This window comes from Amblyraja radiata, chromosome 3 (assembly GCF_010909765.2).
Source record: "Amblyraja radiata isolate CabotCenter1 chromosome 3, sAmbRad1.1.pri, whole genome shotgun sequence".
NCBI lineage: Eukaryota > Metazoa > Chordata > Chondrichthyes > Rajiformes > Rajidae > Amblyraja > Amblyraja radiata.
The window spans coordinates 118,626,131-118,653,502 of NC_045958.1; the positions used below are offsets into that span (position 1 = coordinate 118,626,131).

A 27,372-nucleotide genomic window follows, 5' to 3' on the forward strand; every position below is an offset into this window, starting at 1 on the left:
TGATCAACTGGACAAATGGGCTGAAGAATGGCTGATTAAGTTAAATGCAGATAAGTGTGAGGAGTTGTATTTTGGGAAGTCAAACTAGGGGAAGATCTTCAGTGAATGATAGGGCCGGAGATGTTGTTTTAGAGACGAAGAATCTAAGAATAGTTGCACAATTCCCTGAAAATTGTGTCACGGGTAGATCGGATGGCAATTAAGCCTTTTTTTAAGTACATCGGACTTCATTAGTTTGGATGTTGTCCAGGGACCCCGACAGTCCTTTCAAGTTAGACAGAGGTTCACTTGTACCTCCTCCAACTTCATCTACTGTATCCATTGTTCAAGATGTGTACTCTTATACATCGGCGAGACCAAACCCAGACTGGGTGATTGTTTCACGGAACACCTTCGCTCAGCCCGGGTGAACCAACCTGATCTCCCTGTTGCTGGACACTTTAATTCTCCTTCCCATTCCTACAGACCTTTCTGTTCTCAGTCTCCTCCATTGTCAGAGGTTAAATATTTGTGCCTATATTGAGTTTAGAAGTTGGAATGTTATGTTACAGTTGTTCAAGAGGTTGGTGAGGCCACAGTTGGAGTATTGTTTTCCGTTTTGGTCAAGCTGTTATATGAAGGATGTTGTTAAGCTAGAAAGAGTACAGTGAAGATTTATTAGTATGTCGCCAGGGTTCGAGGGACTGAGCTTTAGGGAGAGATTGGCCAAGTTAGGTCTTTATTCACTGGAGGCTAGAAGGCCAAGAAGGAAATAAAACCACGAGGGGAACGGATACTGATGGGTTGAATGCATAGTCTTTCACCCAAGGCAGGGGGAAATCAAGTATCGGATGATGTAGGCTTAAGGTGAGATAGGAAAGATTTAATAGGAACTAGAGGGGAATCTTTTTCACTCAGAGGGTGGTGGGTATATGGAATGAGCTGCCAGAGGTGGTTGTTGAGGCAGTTACAGTAACAACATTTAAAAGACATTTAGATAGGAACATGGATAGGAAAGATTTAGAGGGATATGAACCAAAAGTGGACAAATGGGGCATCTTGGTTGGCGTGGACAAGTTGGGCCGAATGGCCTGATTCATGCTCAATTACTATTTTATAAGCAATGGGTATCCATCAATCGAAGGGGTCCCGCCCCAAAACTCCATCTGTCCATTTCCCTCCACAGATGTTGCTTGACCCACTGAGATCCTCTCGCACTCCCCCCCCCCCATAAGCAATGGTAGATTAAGAAACATTATACATTTTGAGACTTTTTAAACCACTGAAACATATTAAAATGGGAAAATAAAGTTTCAAAACACGGATTAAAAATGCAGATCGTTAAATTTTATTGAGTTTAAACATGCTTAATTTCACAACTCATACTTGTGTAAACAGAGCAGGTAGTTACAAAAAAGTCATGATTTTAAAAACTTGGTTTACCTACTAATGTATCACGAAATGCACTCTAGTATCAAGAAAGCTAAAAATAATATACATATTGATTTCAATAAAAATACATTGGATTTGTCAAGAATAAAAAAATTGCCCAGATTTCAGCTGTTTTTGCTTTGTGTTTTATAGACTGTGTATCCCAAGATACAAGCTTAATCGATGTGCTGGTGCCCCTCTTATATACATGGCAAACACATCATCCCTGGTTATTAAGTTGTAATAAAAACATTCCAATAATAACTACATAGATGATTAGCTATAAAATATATGGCAAACCACTGCCTTGTTTCAATGTTCATTGATTGATATGAAGAGTGTCTGATCAGACATGTGTATTAAGACATGATTAAAAACTGTTTATACCAAATAATGTAACCTTTAATAATTTGAATTCACAGAATGTGACTTTTGGAAAAACAGCATTAATTCATTGGCTCGAATCGCATCAGAAGCTTAGTTAACAAATGTCCAAGTATAATTTGAGCAAAATCCCGCAGTTATGGAAGAAACAAATCCTACAAATCAAAAATCACTTTCTACATAAGATGTTCTATTAAAGATGACCTTTAGCAAAGCTGAGAACCAATATCAATTCAAGAAACTTAAACCCGAAGGCCCACAGTTCCAAAAATCAACTTTTTTGTACTATTCACAAAATAAAACATTAAAAATATTTTCCATCCAACAGAATACAAATTTTAAAGCTGAGAAATTATTATTGCTCAATAGGAGACTTAAAATTTTTCAAATCTTATCAAGGTACTGTAAAGTATCTGAAACCATGCAATTATTTTTTTTGGTCCCTTTAAATGTGCTGGCTTCACATTTCTTGTCAGACTCAATGTTTGGCACTCTGCTGGTAACAATCCTCCACTTTGATTTTCTATGAGAAGAAATAGCATTCAAGGTTTCTGGTTGTCAAAGTTGCTGACCATCTGTTTGATGTGAGCCAACCTTGTCTTAAGTTGCTTGCAAAGACTCTTCTTCTCCCGATAATCTGCAGACTACAAAGTAAGAGGAAAGTTAAGAATGCGAATTAATGATTGAATTATACTTTATTGTCACATGTACCCAGGTACAGTGAATGCTTGGTTTTGCATACAACCTGGTAAAAGGTTTACAAGAATGATCCCAGAAATGAGCGGGTTAACCTATGATGAGTGTTTGATGGCACTGGGCCTGTACTCGCTGGAGTTTAGAAGAATGAGGGGGGACCTCATTGAAACATACCGAATAGTGAAAGGCTTGGATAGAGGGGATGTGGAAATGATGTTTCCACTAGTGGGAGAGTCTGGAACTTGAGGTCATAGCCTCAGAATTAAAGGATGTTCCTTTAAGAAGGAGTGGGAATTTCTTTAGTCAGAGGGTGAATCTGTGGAATTATTTGCAACAGAGGCTGTGAAGGTCAGGTCAATGGATATTTTTAAGGCAGAGATAAATAGATTCTTGATTAGTACAGGTGTTAGGGGTTGTGGAGAGAAGGCAGGAGAATGGGGTTAGGACGGAGAGATAGATCAGCCATGATTGAATGGAGGAGTAGACTCTGAATTGCCCAATTCTGCGTGTATCACTTATGATCTTAAGATCATACAGCAGATCTCACCTAGGCAGTACACAAAATGTTTAAGAAAGAACTGCAGATGCTGGAAAAATCAAAGGTAGACAAAAATGCTGGAGGAACTCAGCGGGTGAGGCAGCATCTATGGAGAGAAGAAATAGGAGACGTTTCTGAAGAAGGGTCTCGACTCTAAACGTCGCCTATTTCTTCTCTCCATAGATGCTGCCTCACCAGCTGAGCTCCTCCAGCATTTTTGTCTACCTTAGGCAGTACGCAATGTTGTCACGTTTCTGGCCCTGACAAAGTTACAAAAGTTCACCAAACAGTTCCATCCTCTGCCTGCCGCTGCACCTGGCAGCAGTCCCCCCCCCCCCCCCCCCCCCCCTGGTCGTAAAAAAGTTTAAAAGTTAGTTTGGTCAGTCGATTGAGTTGCAATGCAAGTAGCCAATATCGAATTACACATACAGCCAAATTGACAAGACAAAACACTGCACCATAATATTTCCAACCTACCCACAGAGAATTTTCCTTTGGTAAATTTCACCCCAAGAGCATGCATTATCCACATGTGTGACATTCTGTGGAGATGAATGTGATCGGTGCAATCATCTGGAGATATGTTGAATCTCTAACATAGTTATATTTCTCCACAGAAAAGTAACTTCTAATGCCTGGCCTGTAATTATCTGTCAACACTTTGGAAGGTCAAAATTAAAGAGCCACAGGGTCAGCTGAAAGCTGGAAACTGACAGCAAGTTGACCTGCTTTTCATAGTTAGATGACAAATCCTTGCTATAAGTAGAGCAGATACAAACACTTCTCCTTAACATGATAGTCGTGTTCCTAATGTAGACAAAAATGCTGGAGAAACTCAGCGGGTGAGGCAGCATCTATGGAGCGAAGGAATAGGCGCCGTTTCAGGTCGAGACCCTTCTTCAGACTGATGTGGAGGTGTGGGGGCGGGAAGTAGAAAGGAAGAGGTGGAGACAGTGGGCTGTGGGAGAGCTGGGAAGGGGAGGGGAGGAGGGAGAAAGCAAGGACTATCTGAAATTAGAGAAGTCAATGTTCATACCGCTGGGGTGTAAACTGCCCAAGTGAAATATGAGGTGCTGCTCCTCCAATTTGTGGTGGGACTTACTCTGGCCATGGAGGAGGCCCAGGACAGAAAGGTTGGATTCGGAATGGGAGGGGGAGTTGAAGTGCTGAGCCACCGGGAGATCAGGTTGGTTAATGCGAACCGAGCGGAGGTTGTGTTCCTAAGAAGCCTCATGTTTTAGAAAATTGCATTTAAAATGGAAGAAAGGGGGTTGGGTACCAGAGAACTTCAGAATCGCAATAGCAAAGTTATTATTCCTGTAGGAATTTCAAAAACAGTGGCGCAGTGATAGAGTTGCTGCCTTACAGTGCCAGACACATGGGTTAGATCCGGATCACAGGATTTAGATGGATTTTATATGATCTCCCTGTAACCTCGTGGGTTTTCTCTGGGAGCTCCGGTTTCCTCCCGCAACCCAAAGACATACAGGTTTGTAGGCTAATTTGGCTTCTGTAGATTGGTTCTATCCTACATGCGAAAGACAATTTACAAGTGATTCGATGGGCTGAAGGGCCTGTTTCCATGCTGTATCTCTAAACCAAAGTTTTTTGAATAGCTACAATTTTTATTGCTAATTAAAAATACGAAAGACTACGTTACTTTGTTTAATAGAGCATAGTAAAGTAATAGAAGCAATCACTTGTCAATTTCCAAGGTAACTCTTGAAATGGCCTCCTGAGGTGAAACTGACAGCCTGTGTTCTTAAAATTCAATGGTGTCCGAATATTGCAGATACATGTAAAAAGGATTTCATCCCCCACCCTCCTCTCTGCCTGCCAAGACTTGTTTTTCCAAGGTTGTTTTTTTTCCCCTATCTTGTCGATTTCAAAAGTAACTCTTTCATCTCCTGTGGTGAAATTAGTAGCCTGCATCCGATTAGAACGGTGATAGTTCCCGATCAAAATCACATTATCACTATTTCCATCTGCGTGCTTCAAATTGTGTTCCAATTCATCAATCGCATAATACCCAAATTGCATTATAGCTACATACCTGTACAAAATGCGTGCTCTTTTGCATACTGCCATTTTTCATCATGCTAGACAAAACACCCCGACGTACTTGATGCCACGAGTATCTACGACTAGCATCACAACTTCCTACGATCTACCTACGACCTCGTGACGACCATGCTGCGAGTATGAGTCAAGGGCAAATTCGGCAGAGGTCGTGAATTACGTCGTGAAAGGCCCTTAAGATATCTTGCACCTTTGACAGGATCTTCACTACTTTTAAGTAACAGCTTCACTGGCAAAAAGCCAGATACAAATTGAGAAACACTAGTAATAAAATGGTGAAAAAAGAGCATAAAGATTCAAAACAGTCCAGAAAATAACTCGATTCTCTTGCCACAAAGATTTCTAAAATTGTGCTCCAAATTTAATCCAATGAATTGTAAAGTTGAAGTAAAGGTGGTGACAGGCTCACAAAGCATCAACTCTTCAATAGTTATTTGATAAAAGACAATTACACGGGAAATCATCTTGTTCGCGACAGAGAACAAATAAAAGGCACACATTTCTTGCGTGAAATTTACAAATATCCTATTGATAATAAAATGGATCAATTCATGACAAAATATTTACCATGCAATTAGCAAGTTAAAATAATAAATTACTCACGTTCTTCACTTCTTTTAGTCGATTATACTCAGCAGCAATAACCTGCAACAAGAGGCAGACGATAATCAAATACAAGCTCAGTTCAGATGTCTCAGTCCCAAACATTAATGCCGTGTCTTTTTTCACAGATGCTGCCTGGTTTACTGAATATTTCCAGCATTTTTCATTTCACTTACCATTCACCACAGACGTTATGCTTTGTAGGCTTTATTTTCAAGAACTTGTTTGGACAATGGATTTGCAAACTGACATGCAAACTGTGCTTTAGGATACAAATTCACCTCCCAAAACTCCCTAGTTGAAATTTTGAAGAGAGTTTTGTCGAGAAGGTTGAAACATAAAACTGAAAAGTACAGCACACGAACTGGTCCTTTTGGCCCCTAATATCTATGTCAAGCATGATGTCAAGATAAACTAATCTCATCTGCCTGGACAGACACAAAATGCTGAAATAACTCAGTGGGTTAGGCAGCATCTCTGGAGAAAAGGAATGGGAGACGTTTCAGATGAGAACCCTTTTTCAGATCCACTTGGTAGACTGCCTTCAGCCTGCCTGGAGATAGAAACATAGAAAATAGGTGCAGGAGTAGGCCATTCGGCCCTTCGAGCCTGCACCGCCATTCAATAGTCCTTACCGCTACATCCCCTGCATATCTAAGTGGATATCAATAATGGATTAAAAAGGCAGCTAAAAGGAGTTTAAAGTAAACAGCTATAATTTGACCACACGGACGTTTGTGGACCAAAAGTCTGTTTATTCTCTCACAAAGAACAGTAACACTCTGCTACATTATTTAGTTATGTTATGGATTGAGAAATCGAAACATTACTTAGCTATTGATTACATTCAAGCTTAGGGAAATTGGTCCATTTGAACAAATGCTTTGAATACCTGGTGTTGGTGGCTTATTAAAAACAGTATATGACTAAGATAAATATCCCAGGTTTTAATCACAATAATTGTGGTTAATAATTGTGACCAACTGATCTGAACTGGACAGCAATGTGAATTCTTTATTTAGCTGCAGTGCCTCTAATAAGTGGACAAAACAAAAATCCAACAGACTTTCACTCCCAGTTGCACGGCAACAATCCTACAATCCACAAATGTCAAGCAAGCTCATGATTGGGCCTCATTATGATATTGTTCCCCTCAAATCTATCAATACATATTATTAAAAAGAAAACTGACTTTATTCATGGAACTCTACCCAAACAAATACATTTATTCCATGATCACAGGTAGATGTATATTGGGACTTCAATAATATAATAACAGAACCAGGGGCCACAGTTTAAGAATAAGGGGTAAGCCATTTAGAACGGAGACGAGGAAACACTTTTCCTCCGAGAGTTGTGAGTCTGTGGAATTCTCTGCCTCAGAGGGCGGTGGAGGTCGGTTCTCTGGATACTTTCAAGAGAGAGCTAGATAGGGCTCTTAAAGATAGCGGAGTCAGGGGATATGGGGAAAAGGCAGGAACGGGGTACTGATTGGGGATGATCAGCCACGATCACATTGAATAGCGGTGCCAGCTCGAAGGGCCGAATGGCCCACTCACTTCCATTTGGTCACCCCTCAGTTCCTTATCGCTGCAACTCATGCCCACTAATCTTGTCTATAATCATTGTTCAATCTGTGAAATGTCTGAGATTTCTACCATCAGATTTGTTTGCAAAGTCACACTCCACATTCAGAACCCACCTGATACTGCTCACTGTCCTCAGTCTCGTCAATCTGCTTGTTCAGCTGGGAAAAGTGTTTGTTTATTTCATCCATTTCACTTTGGAGACCCTTGTATTGCTGCAAATCGTTGTCAAATTCCCTTTTATAATCTTGTCTCTGTTGGTCTGAAGTGATTGGTGGATACTTACTGCAAATAAAGATACATTCAGGTCAATGCAACGATTTCATTGAAAGCTGAAAGCAACGGCATAATTAACAAAATGGCACGGTGAAGCAGTGGTAGAGTTGGTGCCTTACAGCGCCGGAGACCCGGGTTTGATCCTGCCTACAGGTGCTGTCTGTACTTTCTCCCCATGACAAGGGTTTTCTCCAAGATCTTCGGTTTCCTCCCACATTCCAAAGACATACAGGCTTGTAGGTTGTATTGGAAGAACCTACAGATGCTGGCTTAAACCGAAGATAGACACAAAAAGCTGGAGTAACTCAGCAGGGACAGGCAGCATCTCTGGTGAGAAGGAATGCGTGACGTTTCGGGTCGAGACGCTGAAGAAGTGCCTCGATCCAAACGTCACCCATTCCTTCTCTCCGGAGATGCTGCCTGTTCCGCTGAGTTACTCCAGCTTTTTGTGTCTATCTCAGGTTTGTAGGTTAATTAGAGCATGCTGACCGGTTGCATTGTGGCTTGGTTCGGCAACTTGAACGCCCTGGAGAGGAAAAGACTACAAATAGTAGTAAACATTGCCCAGTCCATCATCGGCTCGGACCTTCCTTCCATCGAGGGGATTTATCGCAGTCGCTGCCTCGAAAAGGCTGGCAGTATCATCAAAGACCCACACCATCCTGGCCACACACTCATCTCCCTGCTACCTTCAGGTAGAAGGTACAGGAGTCTGAAGACTGCAACAACCAGGTTCAGGAATAGCTACTTCCCCACAGCCATTAGGCTATTAAACCTGGCTCGGACAAAACTCTGATTATTGGTGGCCCATTATCTGCTATTTGCACTTTATCAGTTTATTTGTTTATGTGTGTATATATTTATATTATGGTATATGGACACACTGATCTGTTTTGTAATAAATGCCTACTATGTTCTGTTGTGCTGAAGCAAAGCAAGAATTTCATTGTCCTAGCAGGGACACATGACAATAAACTCACTTGAACTTGAAACTAAACATTAAAAAACGGTTAATTCCGTACCCTTCCAAGTCTTCTTCGTCGAGTTCATCACAGGATTCTGCACCGGTTGTATAATCTGTTTCATATTCATCATTGTCGGCTCTCTTTGCTCTTCCAGGTCTCCTCTTCCTGGGTGGCTTTCTATGTGAAGATGGCTTGCTTTCATCAGAATCTCTGCTGGACGGAGGCCTAGGCGGCTCGCGCATTAGTGGTACTGAAACTTCAGGATTACTAAAACAAAAGATTTAATGCAGAGATATTGAACATTTGAAAGTAGACAGTGTTTCTATATCTTAAACATTAGTTTGTAGAAGTTGATTTTTGGAATCAATGATTAATACGCCAGTAATTTTGACATTGTACTTTCCTGATCTACCTTCATGAGAAATCACCTGCTTGCTGCGGGATATAATTCTACATGCATTCGCAGGCTCTCTGCAGCTGTGCTCAAAATGTTCAAGAGAGAATTAAAGAGGAAAATGAAAAAAACAACACGCGATTGCTTCCATTCAAGGAAAGATGGATTGTCAGAGTTGGGTGATTCATTATAAACCTCTGGGGGAAGTAAATGAGATCATCTTGTCTATTTTGGTCTTCAGGTAAGCACCTACAATTATAAACAAGTCATCAAGAACACCATATAAAAAGGGTGCTGAAAAACCCCAGGAAGCATTAAGTTGTGAATCAAGCTGATGGAACATGGGGTACTCACCGTGATGGCTGGACATTATTAGGGTGCCGTCTGTTTCCATGGTTGGACTCATAGTCTGTGTCATTCACTGAACCATTTGGTTTATAAGAATAGCCATCATTCGCTAGTTCCTCCGGAACTCCAGACACGTTGTTGACCTTGAATACGCAGGAAAATATATATATTTAAAACATACAAAGGGTACCTGGAAAGGAAGTGTAAGTTAGTTTCATATTCTCCTTCTTCAAGGCACCTCTGCTATCAAACCTCTAAACCATATCTCTAAACTAAACAACTGTGCCACCTGTATTCATTCTTGTTTCATCATAGTCCCAAGTGCAGAAGAGCCCAGGATCCACCACTTTACCTGGAGAGTGGTGGGAATGCATTTGCTACCACATTCAGATAGCACAGATGAGTAGCTTTCATTCATTCAAGGAATAGCCACACAAAAGCACAAATAATAGATTCATGGAAGTTTTGAGAAGAAACCTGTCTGAAGTGTAAACATTGGTGTCGTGAGGCAACACCCAGTTCTGTGGTTATTTAATTTAACCCTACATTTCTTAAAGCTGTACAGCACTGAAACAGGCCCTTCTGCTCACCTCATCCTTGCCGACCAAGTTGGAATATCCCTCTAAAACCTTCCTATCCATCTATCTGTCCAAATGTCTTTTCAAAAGTCAAAAACATTTCCCCCGTTTTCTGATCTTTATAATATTTTTCTTGGCCTGTATTACATGCAATAAAGTAATTAATCTGCCCCTAGGTCTTTATCAATTCTAAGTTATTGCCTGGCAAAAACAAAACAAAAACAGGGGTGTGTTTGTGTGTGTGTGCAATTAAAAGAATAAATAGCCCAGAGGTTTAGGCCCAGAGGCCATTGTACGTTACTGGATGTCAAAAAGAGTAGAAAGATAAATCAGAGCTGGTGATTAGATGACACTAAGCAGTTGTACCCAAGCAATGGGTCAGTGATACTTTTATACATGAGCCACAAACACAAATAGGTGCAGGAGTAGGCCATTCAGCCCTTTGAGTCAGCACCACCATTCAATATGATCATGGCTGATCATCCAAAATCAGTAGCCTGTTCCTGCTTTTCCCCCCACATCTCTCAATTCCTTTAACTCCAAGAGCTAAATATAACTCTCTCTTGAAAACTTCCAGTGAAATGGCCTCCAATGCCTTGTGTGGCAGAGAATTCCACAGATTCGCAATTCTCTTGGTGAAAAGGTTTTTCCTCAATCGGTCCTAAATGGTCTACCCCTTATTCTAAAACAGTGACCCCTGGTTCTGGACTCCCCCCAACATCGGGAACTTATTATCCTGCATCTAGCCTGTCCAATCCCTGAAACATTTTATATGTTTCTATAAAATCCCCTCTCTCATTCTTCTAAATTCCAGTGAATACAAGCCTAGTCGATCCATTCTTTCATCATATGTCAGTCCCGCCATCCTGGGAATTAACCTGGTGAACCTACGCTGGATTCCCTCAACAGCAATAATGTCCTTCCTCAAATTAGGAGACCAAAACTGCAGTTTTCTTTGTAGCCTGTTGTATAGCATGCCAGATTTCTATACTACTTTAAGCCTTTAAGATTCTACAAATAAAATTTGGGAGTAGATGTGGAAAATCAAATCCGTTCAGGTTTTACTGTCCTACAGGCTTTGTGTAACATAGCCTCTTCATTTTTAATACCAGCTTCCATTCAGGAGCCTTCTATTTTGGAATTACTATGATCCCTCTGATTAACTACTGTTTCAACAAATTGGGAGGGGTGGGTTTGGAAATTTAAATGGAACCAGGTCACAGATCAGCCATGTGTTTTTGAAAATGAATCCAAAGACTTGTAGCTAAAAAAGTCTTCCCTTCTCCTAAGTTCCTATAAAAAATTTTCTTAAAGGAAATGCACACATTACAGTAATTAGATTCCTATGCTAATTGGCCTGAAGCAATCACTATCTTGTTTTCTGGGCAGTACTCCCTCCTCATACAGGGAATAGATCTCTCGATGACCTGTCTAATTCCCGCACGCCTACTCTTCCCCTGCCATTACACCCTAGACAGAGAAGAGTCATAGAGTTACAGAACTACACAGCACAGAAATAGGCCCTCTTGGCCAACTTGTCCATATCGACCAAGTTGGCATGCTTGGGTAGTCCCAATTGCCTGCATTTGGCCTATTAAGGTTATATGGTCATGGAAACAGTAAATAGGTGCAAGAGTACACCATTCGGCCCTTCGAGCCAGCACCCCTATTCAATATGATCATGGTTGATCATCTAAAATCAGTACCCCATTCCAGATTTCCCCTCCATATCCCTTGATTCTTTACATCATAAGGAATGGTAGTAGAATTAGGCCATTCGGCCCATCAAGTCTACTCCGCTATTCAATCATGGCTGATCTATCTCTCCCTCCTAACCCCATTCTCCTGCACTTCTTCCCATAACCTATGACACCTGTACGGATCAAGAATCTATCTATCCCTGCCTTATTGACTCTAAACACTCACGATTAATGTATCTGCCTAAATTACTTTTGAAAGTCTTATTTGTATCGGCCTCCGTAACTCCATCTGGCAACTCATTCCAAATATGGACTACCCTCTGAGTGAAAACATTACCCCCAAGGTCCCCCTCTCTCCCCCTCCTCAGCATAAACCTCCCATCTAGTTTTAGAATCCTTAAACCTGGGAAAAGGAACGAGTGTTCACTTTATCCAGGTCCCTCATGATCTGGTACACTTCCATTAGGTCAACCCTCAGCCTCCTACAATCCAGAGGAAAATCTCTCAGCCTATCCAATTGGTAGCTTATCCCTGCAACTCACGCCCACAAGTCTACTTAACAGCCTGGTGAATATATTCTGCAGCTTTTCCAATTTAATGACATCCTCTATACCTAAGCAACCAGAACGATAAGTGTGGTCACTGCATCATGATGTCCCAACTTTTGTACTCGATGCCCTTCCCAATTAAGCCGAGCATGCCAAAGGCCATCTTCACTACTCTGTCTGCCTGCCTCGCCACTTTCAGGGAACCATACCCCAATACTCCGAGGCTCTACCATTTACTGTGCAAATCCTGCCCTGGTTTGACATACCAACGCGCAATATCTCACACTTGTCAAAGTTAAATCCCATTTGCCATTCCTTGGCCCACCTTCCCAACTGATCTAGAAACAGATGCAAACCCTTCCTTCAGAAAGGGCAGAGTTCCCCCGGTTCTCACCGCACCAGCCTCCACATTCAATGGACCAATTTTAACCAGCTCCAACAAGATTTCGCCATCAGATGCACTTTCCCCTTGGATCATTTTGAAGAGGTTGCACCCTGAACAACTCCCTGCACTGCTCTCGTATCCTCTCCAACCACACCTTCCTCATGGCACTTTCCAAGGCAACTGCAGAAATTGCCATATTTGTCCTTTCATCTTTCTTTCCTCTCATTCAGGGATCTAACTACATAGTCTTTCCAGGTATAGCAACGATTCACCTGCACTTCTTCCAATCTAGTTTGCTGCATTCACTGTTCATGGTATGGTCTCCTCTGGAGAGTCCAAGTGCAGATTAGATGATGACTTTGTCGAGCACCCACATTCATTCCACTGAAGTGACCCCAAGCTTCTTTCCCCCCCCCCCCCCCACCCAACTTTTAAAACTGTTCATCATATTCCTACCCAGACCCGTCTATGGCCTTTGTGCCATTATAAGGAGGTCCTACACTAGCTTAAGGAAAATGCCTCATTTACCATCTGGGCACACTACATGCAGCCTTCCAGATTCAATGTCAAATTCTGCAACTTTAGGTAACGCACTCTGTATATCTGGTTATTCATCTTTGATGTTGACACAGTTTTCCCATCCTAATTAGTACAGTTTGACTTGCTGATCATGGCCTACAGCCCAGAGATAGAAGAAATGTAATGGTCAAATAAATGTAATCAGCCTCTAATTGCCCATTTGCCCTGGTCTCACCCTACCATAGATATTCCTTTGCCTTACCCACTCCTCCTGTCACCTTCTCAGCAACTTATAAATACCCTATTTTTGCATAAAGAAAAATAGTTATTTCTACAGGGACTTGTACCTGAAAAGGTTAACCTTTTCTATTTCAACAGATGCTGCTTGACCCGTTGAGCATTTTCTCCCTTTATACTTCCACTTTTCAGGACGGTTAGACAAACTACAGGTTTTATCTGCATAGTGTATTTTAATTTCAAATTTCCTCTATTTTCTTGTCTTATTTTGTGCTGGACCACTTTGGTTTCATTAGCAACATTCCTTTTCCACAGGGTGATCACTATATTCAAGATCTTTTAGTGACCATACTCCTGGTTTCTTATTTAACTTCTGCTATTATCAGTAGCTTTTAGCCTTTCTCCTTCATTGGCTCCCAATCTTGTTAAAATAGTTCCTTTTTTCGGTTTGCCATAAGATTATAAGCAGAGCAAAAGCTTTCATTTCACAAATGCTGAGGAACTGAATGCCAACGTACCTTCTAGATTTCTTAGAACCAAGTTATTTCCTTTTTTCTACCTGCCATATAATTAACACTAGCAATACAAGTAACCAATCCCTCATGCAAGCCAAGTATCCGTAGGACAACAAGTTAAGAAGGAACAAGGAACTGTCAATGCTGGTTTACATTAAAGGACGCAATGTGCTAGAGTAACTCAGCGGGTCAGGCAGCACCTTTGGAGAACATGGACAGGTGACGTTTAGGGACCAGACCGTTTTTCGGACTGAACCTTTTAATTAAATCAAATTAAATCTTTTCAATATGTTGACTGCAAAGGTGTTTAAAGCAATCAGTACAGGTGTCATCTGCAGTGGGGAAATGGAGTTTCAGCTCACTTTCCTTAAATTGGATATGTAATAAAGTTTATCATAGAAACATAGAAAATAGGTGCAGGAGGAGGCCATTTGGCCCTTCAAGCCAGCACCGCCATTCATTGTGATCATGGCTGATCGTCCCCTATCAATAACCCGTGCCTGCCTTCTCCCCATATCCCTCGACTCCACTAGCCCCTAGAGCTCTAGCTAACTCTTTCTTAAATCCATCCAGTGATTTGGCCTCCACTGCCCTCTGTGGCAGGGAATTCCATAAATTCACAACTCTCTGGGAGAAAAAGTTTTTTCTCACCTCAGTCTTAAATGGCGTCCCCTTTATCTTCAGAGTTTTAATAATAGCTTCCGAACACAAATATGGGGATCATGCCTGTAATCTGAATTGTTAAATTCAACGCAAGTCCAGTATGCTTCTGCCCGGAATCAGTCCCCAGCCACAGGCAATCTCCTTCATGCAGCTGAATTTTTCTCACATTGCACCACTTCTCCTTTGAACACACTCGTTTCCTCTAAGTATTTCTATCAGAACCCGCATAGGTAACAACTGTAGACAAAAATGCTGGAGAAACTCAGCGGGTGAGGCAGCATCTATGGAGCGAAGGAAAGAGGCGACGTTTCGGGTCGAGACCCTTCTTCAGACTAACAACTGTGGTCGCCATGTTGAGATGCCAGAAACATTCTCTGTTCCATTCACACTTTGGCCCATTCATTTCCCATTTTCCTGCTATAAATGACAGTTGTTCAGTTGGTTCACGTGGACCAAGTGAAATATATTTTCTACATACAACTTAGCAAGACTATCCTTGTAGATAGGCACAATCTACCCGGTCCGTACCGTATGCACAGAACAGCCCACTAACTCCCCAAGCAAGAGGCACCATTTTACAGTCCCACCTACAGCTGGCTGCAAAGGCCCATTGCAGCATTCTCCACTATTTCCATCATCCCGTGATCGGATGTCCCATTCCACGCCTGGCGCTCTTCTGCCCAAACGTGAGAAAATTAGTTGCTTTTAACATCTGCCTTTCACTAACCTTCACATGTCCGTCCTAAACTCTTTCCTACCCTTTCAATCAGATTCCACCCCCAGATATACCTTCCCTTCCCTTCCAGCATTCCAAGGAATCATTTTCTTTGCAACGCTCGGACCATTCTTCGATCTCCAACGACCAATTGGACGACTTCATCTCCAGCTTATCCCCATGGCAACCCTGGCCTCGCCCAATGTAGAAATTCCCTTTGACCTATCCAACAACTACCTCCCCATACACCTGCTCTGCCACTTAAACTTGTTTTCTCTCTTTCACAGCCATGACAAAGGTTCTTTGTTTTGAAACATTAACGGTTTCTCTTTCCAAGGGGACACAAGCGACTGTAGGCACTGATTAATTTAAAAAGGCACGAAGTGCTGATGTAAGTCACGGGTCAGGCAGTATCTCTGGGGAAGGTAGACAAAAATGCTGGAGAATCTCAGCGGGTGCAGCAGCATCTATGGAGCAAAGGAAATAGGCAAAGTATCTCTGGGGAACATGGATAGGTGCCCTTTTGGGTCAGGACCTTTCTTCTGGCTGCTTGCAGGGGGGGAGGAGAGGGGTTGGGGTTGTACGAAAGAGGTGGGGACAGGACAGAGCTTGTCAGGTAAAGAGTGGATACAGGTGATTGGGGAGGGGACTGGCAGATGGTTGGGCAAGGGCCAGAGATGAAAAGACCAAAAGGTGTGAGATAAGAACACAAGAGGTGCAAGAAGGCAGACATAATGTGCTGGAGTAACCCAGCGGGTCCGACAGCTGATCTGGAAATAAGGAATAGGTGATGTTTAGGGTCGAGACTCTTGTGCAAATTATCCAGCCAGATAAAGGAATATAGGTGGAAGGGGACAGGGGGTGGAGGGGGAGGGGAGGATCCAGGTGGGACACAGGGAAGCTGTGGATTTGTATTTAACTGAGGATTCCCCCGACCAAGGTTACTCACAGAGCTACTCCAGCACTTTGTGTCTATCTATCTTCACTAAATGCATTATTAATTTCTGTTCTCAAGCTGTAAACAACATGGGAGATTTTAAACATGAATCTAAAATTTAAGTTAAATTCCATTGATAGGTGGGATCATAATCCCTTTTAAACTTTATTTCCCCAATGTCAAAAAATGTGATCTCACTGTGTCTCAGGTTACTTTCTGGACTGAGAAGCAGCCATAAGCAAAACAAGAAACCTGTTCTGTGCCTGTAATTTAACACCATCTAGCTCGTGAGCAAGTGTTAGAGGAGAAATTGAGACTCATTTAAATTGATCCAAATAGATTAGAGTTTTCCAGGTTAGAGTGAAAATGAATAGTTATATCCAAATAGGAAATAAACATATATTTTTTAAATGATCTACTGGTTTAGGTATTTATAATACAAAGACTCTAATTTTGCGCGTAGTAAAACAGTCTCACGTCAGCAAGACCATGCAGTTATCACTGGTATCATGTTACAGGTTCATCGTTCGAAACTTGTTTACTGACACACCCAGAAACTGACTCGCTGACAGTGTGATGCAAAATATTCGTTTCACCAGGTAGGAGTTTCTGCATCAACACTTGTTTCAGCAGCTAAGGAGAAGCAATTTAACCCTCATCATTTTGCAGAACACTTACTTACACATAATTGCACTGTATCAAAACAATGTTTTAATTATCTTGCACAACCTGCATGCGGCTTCACAGAATTTGCCTTTCTCAAACACAAGAAGAATGTTGCATCCCCAATAATTTTTTTAGGGGAATAAAAAATTTTTCATTATACATCACATTATATTTAAAAAATCCCATTTTCATTCTCTCCCTGTCAAATGTAATTCTATCCTCGACATTTATAAAATACTCCAGCTTTTTGTGTCTCTCAGAGGTGCTGCCTGGCTGGCTGAGTGACTCCAGTCTTTTGTGTTTATCTTCATTCACAAATCAAATGCAGCTTCAATAGGAATCACTACATGGCCATGACTTTAAAATATTTTGATTCTCCCCCCACCCACCCCCCCCCCCCCCCCCCCCCCCACTCACTAACTCTGAATTCCTTTTCTACTTTGTGCAAGTTTCAGGTATCAAGATTGCCACGTGGAGGAATTACGGCTAAGATAAATGAATAATTTGGACCTCATATCCAGACCGGCTTCTCAATCTGGACATTCAGGACAACAATATTTTTTACTCAACGTTTACAGACCCTAGACATTTATAGCGGTAATTTAAATAAAAAACAACTGTGCTGTCTTAAAGTTTTCATTTCTCACTGAATTCACTCTCAAGTAACAAAACAGACCAGGTTCAATATAGAAGTTGAGGATTGGAGTGAGAGGTGAGGAACTTAAAAGGAAGCAGTCATGTTTCACTTCCCCCGAATACTCTCCTCTCCAGAATACAAGAAACAGGAGCAGTTGAAGGCTATTTGTGCAAAAGGTTCCTGCCCAGTAACCAAACCTTAATCCATCCAGCACCAGCATTTCTACTACTCCAAGCCAATTGATTTCCTCCTACTGCTTTTCTTAAAGAGAAATTTTGATTTTATCATGCCAACAACTCCACATTAAGTGTACCTGCTCCACAGCTCAATATGACTTTGGCTGATCTTTTACACCAGCGCTTAATAAAGAACTGCAGATGCTGGAAAAAATCAAAGGTAGACACAAAATGCTGGAGAAACTCAGCAGGTGAGGCAGCATCTATGGAGAGAAGGAAAAGGCGACGTTTCGGGTCGAGACCCTTCTTCAAACTGATGTCGGGGGGGGGGGGGGGGGGTCGGGAAAAATAAGAGGCGGAGACAGTAGGCTGTGGGAGAGCTGGGGAGGGGAACTTTCACCAGTGCCACTTTTGTGAACGAAACTAATGTCTCATGATATCTAATAAACTATAAACCTGTCTTAAAAAAAAATTCAGTGACTTAACTTCCACAGTCCTCTAAGATGTAGAGTACCAAAGATTAATTCCACTCTGGGTGACAAAATGTCTGCTCATCTGTGTCATGAATATTTCAGATGCACTCATTCCTACTCCTATGTAAATGCGGTAAGGCATCTTTCTCTTCCCTTCGGTTTGCAATAAAAGGCCAACATACTGCTTGCATTGCTGTACCTGCACGTCAACTTTCAGCAATTCATGTACAAGTTAATCCAAGCATGTTAGAATACCTTACAGTCTCCCACCAGTTGACCCATACTCCACTTTTTGACTTTTTCTACCAAAGTGCATAAGTCACATATTTTCACATTATATTCCATGTACTCATCCATTCCCTTGATTGGTCACAAATCCGACTCAAGCCTCTCTATATCTTCTTCAATTCCCAGTCTAAAGAAGTGTTCTGACCCAAAACATCACCCATCCTTTTTCTCCAGAGACCCGAGATACTCCAGCACTTAGTGCCTATCAATTCCCACACTTTCAGTCCACCGAGTCCATGCCGAATTATCTGCCTCAGAAGGCAGTGGAGGCCAATTCTCTGGATGCTTTCAAGAGAGAGTTAGATAGGGCTCTTAAAGATAGCAAGAGTCAGGGGATATGGGGAGAAGGCAGGAACGGGGTACTGAATGTGGATGATCAGTCATGATCACGGTGCTGGCTCGAAGGGCCGAATGGCCTACTCCTGCACCTATTGTCTATCAAGTTAATACCATCAACAAATGTGGGTACATTACATCTCAAGGACAGATAATTGGGAACCCACGCCACACTACTCAAAACTTCCCAATCTGAAAATGACCCATTTATTCCTACTCTGTTTCTGTGCATTAACCAATCCTTAATCCATGCCAGCTCCAGGATTTCTGGTGATCCAGGCCAATCTGGTCTCCTTTTTCCTCCCAACTACTTCTCTAAAATAGTGATTTTGACTGTATTATTCCAACAACTCCGCAGAAATTACAGCTACGTCCCCATTCAAACAAAAGCACCTTCCATCAGGCCAAGCACCCACGGCTCAAAGCTCTGGGTTCCAACTCGGCTTCATTGTTGGCCTCTCCATTCAATGGCCGCTTCTGTCTAATGTCAGCAATCAATGCCCTACCAATGGTTTGCATATTTAGTACTCCAGTAATGGCTGCCACTCCTTCAGCTCCCATGCTCCAGTCCCCTCCTTTCCCATCATTCCCCTCTTAATTCCCCACGTCCAATGTCCGTACATTTCCCTCTGACCAGGAACTCTGCAAGTATCATCGAACTCACACACCATTTGCAAACTGCTACAAAATGGAATGAATAAAACATTGTTCCATGCATTTATATACTTTAAACAATAATTGTAGATCACTACGAAGGGATTTTTACGGATTCAGTGCAGATAATTATTTGCTGAACAAGTTTGGTAGAAGCTGGTGGAACTCATTATTGTTGGCATATTCTCAAACCCAGATAATTAAAATTACATAAGGATAATTCCACTTTATGCATATCTGCAGTGGTAACGTTTCTCCAATCAATGGAATATAAATCAAATTTATATTCAGAATCAGTATTACAGATTTTTTTCAAAATAGACACACCATGGAAACAGGCCTTTCAGTCCACCAAGTCCATGCTGACCACTGATCACCTGTGTTATCCCACTATCTCATCTATTACTTACAGATTATGGGCAATTTTACAGAGGCCAATAAAATTACAAACCCACACATCTTTGTGATGTGTGAGGAAACTGGAGGAAACATAGACAGGTCACAGGGAGAACTCCACACAGAGTGCACCAGAGGTCAGAATCAAACCCAGTTCTCATGTGCTGTGAGGCGGCAGCAGCTCTACCAGCTGCTCCACTGTGCGCCCTTTGCCATCACAAAATCCAGTTGGTGAACTAATGACTTTGAATAAGAAAGGGTAAAGTGATTTTCTTTTAAACAAAATAGAAAAAATAACAATAACAACTACTGAAATACTTTCATGTACCAAATGGTGTTCCAAGAACCACTATGTATATTTTACCAATGAGAGAAATGTTAGAAACATAGACATAGAAAATAGGTGCAGGAGTAGGCCATTCAGCCATTCAATATGATCATGACAGATCATTCAACTCAGTATCCTGTACCTGCCTACTCTCCATACCCCCTGATACCTTTAGCCACAAGGGCCACATCTAACTCCCTCTTAAATATAGCCAATGAACTGGCCTCAACTACCTTCTGTGGCAGAGAATTCCAGAGATTCACCACTCTCTGTGTGAAAAATGTTTTCCTCATCTCGGTCCTAAATGATTTCCCCCTTATCCTTAAACTGTGACCCCTTGTTCTGGACTTCCCCAACATCGGGAACAATCTTCCTGCATCTAGCCTGTCCAACCGCTTAAGAATTTTGTAAGTTTCTATAACATCCACCCTCAATCTTCTAAATTCTAGCGAGTACAAACCGAGTCTATCCAGTCTTTCTTCATATGAAAGTCCTGACATCCCAGGAATCAGTCTTCTCTGTACTCCCTCTACTGCAAGAATGTCTTTCCTCAGATTAGGAGACCAAAACTGTACGCCATACTCCAGGTGTGGTCTCACCAAGACCCTGTACAACTGCAGTAGAACTATGCAACTGCAATAAACTATGAACAACATATTAGACCAACCCGAGAGACACTTACCCATTCTTCGACATTTGGAGGCATCTCGCGGTCCATGGGAATCTTATCCCACAGGATGTTCTCTTTGCCATATCGTGTCATTTTGCTTCGTGTTTTATATGCAAAGAAGATTATCAGGCCCAAAGATATTATGATCGTGAACCCCATCACAATGGCAAGGGCCTTGAGGGAGACATGATACAAGAAGTTAATGAAGATCAAGGAAACATCATCAAACTCTTAATTGTACAGCACCACCGTTACACTTTCAAAGTACACAATGTCAGCCCATTATAATCAGACAATCACTTGATTTGATGAAAGTTAACAGTTTAAACAATGTTTTTGAAAAGTATTGGGACATAATTTTACGTAATTAAAATATCTTTGTTTTGAGAATTCACTGACATTTTGAAAGATTTCTCCCAGAACTGTTAGACTATAAAGTATCATGAAGTACCATCATCATCATCATCATCATCCTTTATTGTCATCTTGCAAAGCAACAGTTGTACAGTGCAAAATGAGAAGACGTTTCCTAGGGAATACCGGAGCATCGCACATAAAACGTACACATTTCACGCATAAAATAAAAAATTTTTAAAAGGAAAAAAAAGTATCAGTATGCATTCAGCATTCCTGTTGGTAACAATTTGGGAGGACACAATTGTCCAAATATTTTGTTTAGAATATACGTACAATGAATTTTCCTTTTAACATAAAATTTTCAAAACATGGAGTTCCAATGCGTAACTATTCAAACCAAGTCACCCATCAAGAGGAGTTCGTCCAAATGCTCACAAATGTAAATGTGGACGGCACGGTGGCGCAGTGGTAGAGCAGCTGCCTTACAGCACCAGAGAGCCGGGTGCAATCCTGACATAAGTTTTTTTGGCCTTCCATCACAGCAATGTGATGGATGTTTATGTAAATTATGTTGTGTCTTGGGTCTATTTGTTTGTAATGTATGGCTGCAGAAACGACATTTCGTTTGGACCTCAAGGGGTCCAAATGACAATAAATTGAATTGTATTGTATTGTATTGTACAGGTGCTGTCTGTATGGAGTTTGAATGTTCTCCTCATGACCTGCCTGGGTTTTCTCCAGGTGCTCCGGTTTCCTCCCACACTTTAGAAAGGAGATGAGGAGGAATTTCTTTAGTCAGAGGGTGGTGAATCTATGGAAGTCATTGCCACAGACGGCTGTGGAGGCCAAGTCAATGTATATATTTAAGGCAAAGATTGACAGATTCTTGATTAGTACGGGTGTCACGGGTTATGGGGTGAAGTCAGGAGAATGGGGTTGAGAAGGAAAGATTGATCAGCCATGATTAAATGGCAGAGTAGACTTGATGGGTGGAATGGCTTAATTCTGCACCGACAACATATGAACTTCTGAAACTGAAATTTGCTTGCCTCGCATCAAAGATATGAGATACTTGCCTCCTGTGGTTCAACGACACAGTAGTGATAGAGATACTGATTTGTGAAGACGCCAGTGTTGGCAGGGATATAGAACTGGTTGCAGAGGGTCAGTAGCTGGTTGTAAAAGACGGATCCCGCAGCCTGTGCTGTGGGGTTGACTCCCATCAGGTAGACAATTGTCGCCACAAACATTATAAAGCCAACGAAAGCACACACAATTAGCAGAACCAGGTAAAACTTCCTTGTTCTTGAAAATCTGGTTCTAGTAACAAGTATGATAAAGACACCCAGCAGTACAACGAAGCAGACAGCAGCCATTGCAATTATGAAGCCCTTGGCAGCACGTGGATCAGTGTAGCCACCCCCATATCCATATGCTCCAACTCCCACTCCATATCCGTAGCCTGTGCCGGATCCAGCGCCTGGACCACCTGCTCCATAACCTCCAAATCCTCCCGCCCCTCCTGCCATCCCCCCTCCTAAATGGTCCATGTCCCAGGGCAAAGTTGACGCCACACAAGCAAAGATTCCGACGCTCATCACGATGATAAGGACTGATAAAATTTTGATAATTCCTGGAGGAGAAGTCCATTTGTAGAAGCGCTGCAGGTCATCTGGATAGTAGGAGCCAGCGGGTTGAGATCGCACTTCACCATCGTACATATCCTTACTCGGTGCATAGGCAGAGCCACGGCTGCAATGGTGGAAATAAAGAATTCATTCAACATAAAGAATTAACACATTCACAACCAAACATTTCACAAAAAAAGGTGTTCCCAGGTATTCTTTCTTAAAAATTACAACGCTTGCTATTTTCCTCAAAGGGCAACAAATGAAAGAAAACGTGCATTTCTGTAGCTCCTTTTACACAAGTACTTTACAGCCAGAGGTTACTTCAGACAAGCGCTTGTGGCAATGTGGAGAAGGCAACTACACACTCCATCTTCGGCAAGTATATCGTTCTTCAGGCAACGAGACCAAGCCTGGAGCATTGTGATCAAATATCCATACAATTGTCGGCCGAGATTGACAGACTTCTAATCAGGAAGGGGTTACGGGGAAAGGGTAGGAAATAGGTCTTGAAGACTAGGAGCCCCAATCCTATTGAATGGTGGCCAGTTTGAGAGCCTGAATGGCCATCTCCTCTTTGGACAACTTGTGGACTTTATTATAGATCGCAACCTTCTCCCACTAACTGCAGTCCTCAGTTTTCTCTCTCCCTCCTTTCTAAAAGAGTGCAGTCCCATTTGCTACCTTCCAATCTGCAGGAACCATTCCAGAATGCATTATTTCTGTAAACACTGGCCAATGATTGTCAACTTCCAAACCCTCTAAAAATGGATTCCCAATCTTCACCCAACCCAACTCTCATGCCTTCAGTCTTCATGGTTCACATTGAAAACTCCAGTGTAAGGTTGTGCCACATCAATATGCATATAACTTTGTTTTTGTCTCCAATAGTCACATATAACCTCTTTACAACAAGATCATTGCTTCATCCTTTCTTCTTGCACAAGAGCCTGTTCTCTAGCCAGTCCTTCTCATGCCCACCCCTAAATCCATGGAATATACATTCCAGGACTTCCTACTGTTGGTACTAATTTTATTTTTCAAGTCTATCTGTATAATAACGGCCTTCATGATTACTCTGGTACCCCTTACACAAACCTCTGAATTCTATGTTTGTGTCATGGCCTCTGTTACAACTACTGTATGGAGAGGTACAAATATACACCTATGCTTTCGGCCCATCTGTTGCTCATGCTATTGAATGTCAAGGGTAGATGCTTGGTCTCTTTTGATGGAGATGGCAATTGCCTGGATATGTGGCACTTATGTGGCACCGTTACTAGTCACTTATACACCCTTGCCTGATTTTGTCTGGGTTTTGTGCAAGCGGGAGTGGACTGCCTCATTTACTGTGGTGGTACAAAAGGATTTAAACTTGAAGACACCAACCTGCATTTATAGTCACGGCGTCAAACAACACAGAAACAGGCCCTTCGGCCCAACTCATCAATGCAGACCAGATTTTACAACCACGTAACCACCATTTATATATTAATATAGTTCTCAGTAATGTAATATTACAACATTGTAATTACTGATTTGAAGCATAGTGGGATTACAGGGGGCTTTTTCTGGTTGGCTCACAGTGGGGTGAAGGCAGGAGAATGGGGTTAGGAGGGAGAGATGTATCAGCCATGATTGAATGGTGGAGTACTGATGGACCGAATGGCCTAATTCTGCTCCTAGAACAAGAATTTGCATGCATTTACCCATATATCTCTAAACCATACCTGCATAAATGTTTTTTAGGTGTCAATGAACCCCTATCAACATTCCTTGTTCCACAGTTATCCTTCTTAATTTCCCCCCTATCATCTTAAACCTATGCCCTCCAGTTCTGGACACCTCTAAGCTGAAGAAAAAGGACTGTGATCATTCACCTTATCGTTGCCGCTCATGATTTTGTATACCTCTATCAAAACACATCTCAACGTGCCGTGCTGCACAGAATAAAGTCCCAGCCTATCCAGTCTTTCCTTGTAGCTCAAGCCCTTCAATCCTGTTAACACGTGGGCGACTTTTCTCCGCCACCTTTCCAACTTAATGACATCCTTGCTTTAGCAGGGTGGCCCAACCTGCACACAATACACCAAATGAGGTCTCACCAACATCTTGCACAACTCTGAGCAATGAGTATCTGAGACACGAGAACACAAATGAAAATGTCTGGCTGAATCTCCATTTAGTCTCCAAGGAAGGGAAAAATAATTAAATGCAGCAGATGTCTGATAATCTAAAGCAAAAATCAAAAATGCTGGAAATTAGTCAGCAGATCGGGCTACATCTGAATTTAAATTTATGATATTTAATTTAAATACAGAAGGATAAGAAAATATGCTTCAGTATCAACTCATGGATCCAGGTTTTGAACTTTACTGTTAACTCAGAAAAGAAGCTTCACTTACAGAGACAATAGATCAGATCATCAGATTTATTGTGTTCAGTTCTAGGCATTGTGTTATACGAAAGATGTTGTCAAACTGGAAAGGGTGCAAGGAAGATTTGCAAGGATGTTGCCAAGACCTGAGGTATAGGGAGAGGTTGAGCAGGCTACAACTCTATTCCTTGGAGCACAGGAGAATGAGGGATGATCTTATAGAGGCATATAAAATCATTTGAGGAATAGATCAGGTAGACACACAGTCTCTTGCCCAGAGTAGGGGAGTCGAGAACCAGTGGACATAGGTTTCAGGTGAGGGGGGAAAGATTTAATGGGAACACAAAGGGTAACATTTTCTATACAAAGGGTGGTCAGTTTATGGAACAAGCTGTCGGAGGATGTAGTTGAGGCAGGGTCTATCACAACCTTTCAGAAACATTTAGACAGGTACATGGAACAGGACAGGTTCGGAGGGGTATGGACCAAATGTAGGCAAGCGGGACTTGTGTAGATGGGGCAAGTTGGGTCGTAGGGCCTGTTTCTATGTTGCATCACTCTATGAGATCAAATCAGGTGCATTTCGGATCGAGTCATCTCTTCACACATCGATCACTGGGGTAAATCAATAGGATTACAATAAATACATGGATCGGACAAGTTTGGTGGGATATGGACCAAACGCTGGCAGGTGGGACTAGTGTCTAGCTGGCCGGTTTGGGCAAGTGAGGCCGAAGGGCCCGTTTCCACACTGTATCACTAATAGCTGCGAAATGTGAGATCCTAGCACGGGGAAATAACTTGAAATTCTAGACATCGCTATAAGTATCGGTGTTCAGGCGTAAATCGGAAGGGGGGAGGGGGAGTAATTCACAAACAAAAGGCAGGTGTACAACTTGAGAGAGATTGATATACTCACTAGTATTCACTGCCGGAGTTGTAGGGCGGCGGGCTGTCCATTACGCGGCCCGACATGCTCACTCTCTAAACTGCAACTCCTTGTGATCGAGTGCGGGCGGAGAGGTGGGTGTTTCTCGTCTCCAGTGCCGCGTAGACCTGCACAAGTATTACACACACACACACAGCATGAGAATAAAACCCGAGCGAGCGAGCGACTCCCCCACCCAACCTGCACACGCACGACAAAATACAAAGTGTGATTGCCTCCCAGCCAACATGTAGGTGTAGGTGTGTGTGTGTGCGCGGCGATTGGATGTTATGACTCCAGATCCCAGTTGTGAGTTTGGAAACAAAACAGAAAAAGTTTGTGTGTTTTTTTGGGGGGGGACAGAACCTTTTCTACCCGCGGCAGTGGGACTGCATCGCCTCACCTGTAGTTGTTGTTGTGTCTCCACCTTACCTCTTCCTGCCCTGCATAGAGTGCGGCTCTCCCCTCCCTCCCTCCCTCCCCGGCAAGGATGGCGAGTGCCCGCCTCCGCCCCACCCCACACCTACTGGTGGAGCCCGGCTAGCCCCGCCGCTCATGGGCCGGGACCCGCGTCCATCACTCCCTCACCTCCCTCCCTCCTTCTCTCCCTCCTTCTCTCCCTCCTTCTCTCCCTCCTTCTCTCCCTCCTTCTCTCCCTCCTTCTCTCCCTCCTTCTCTCCCTCCATCCCTCCTTCTCTCCCTCCATCCCTCCTTCTCTCCCTCCATCCCTCCTTCTCTCCCTCCATCCCTCCCTCCCTCCCCCCCAGCGCTGGGAGAGAGCGGCGGCAGCGGCAGCGAGCACCTGATCCGCCACCACAGCAACACAAAGCAAGTCCACACTCAGCCACCAAAGCCACACTCTTCTTGCACCCCACCCCCCCCCCCCCCTGAAAGTTATACCGAGGTTCTTCTTCATTTCACGTCAAGAATCCCTACTACATGTATGAAGGTAGACTACACACATTCGACGTATTATGTAGACTCAATCATGAAGTGTAGACTACAGACTCTAGACTGATACAGTGTGGAAACAGGCCCTTCGGCCCAACTTGCCCACACCGGCCAACATAATGATACAATGATGATACCATTTATTTGTTGTCATTTGAACCTCATTGAGGTTCAAACGAAATTTGGTTTTTGCAGTCATACTCACAAGGAAAAGAACCAAGACACAACACAATTTACACAAACATCCATCACAGTGAATCTCCTCCTCACTGTGATGGAAGGCAAAGTCTTATCTCTCCCCTGCTCTCCTCATTCTCCTCCCGATGTCAGTCAAAGCCCCCGGCGGGCGATGGTAAATAAGTCCCTGTTACAACCCAGTGAGTGTTAACTTTTTTTTTTTAAATCGCCCCCTGACTTTTCCCTTCGATCAC

At 42.6% G+C, this 27,372-nt stretch overlaps 1 protein-coding gene across 1 annotated transcript; it reads right to left on the reverse strand.

The window, feature by feature from the left end:
* Positions 1 to 1,304: 1,304 nt before the first annotated feature.
* On the reverse strand, positions 1,305 to 26,469 carry ocln (occludin). The gene is made up of 9 exons (XM_033018712.1): positions 26,394 to 26,469; positions 25,982 to 26,118; positions 22,134 to 22,809; positions 20,713 to 20,874; positions 9,286 to 9,422; positions 8,595 to 8,804; positions 7,413 to 7,581; positions 5,711 to 5,752; positions 1,305 to 2,438 (listed from the first exon to the last, which is right to left on the reverse strand). Exons 2-9 carry the CDS (start codon positions 26,035 to 26,037, stop codon positions 2,337 to 2,339), a joined length of 1,554 nt encoding a protein of 517 aa, XP_032874603.1. The 5' UTR covers positions 26,038 to 26,118; positions 26,394 to 26,469; the 3' UTR covers positions 1,305 to 2,336.
* Between the last annotated feature and the right edge of the window lie 903 nt (positions 26,470 to 27,372).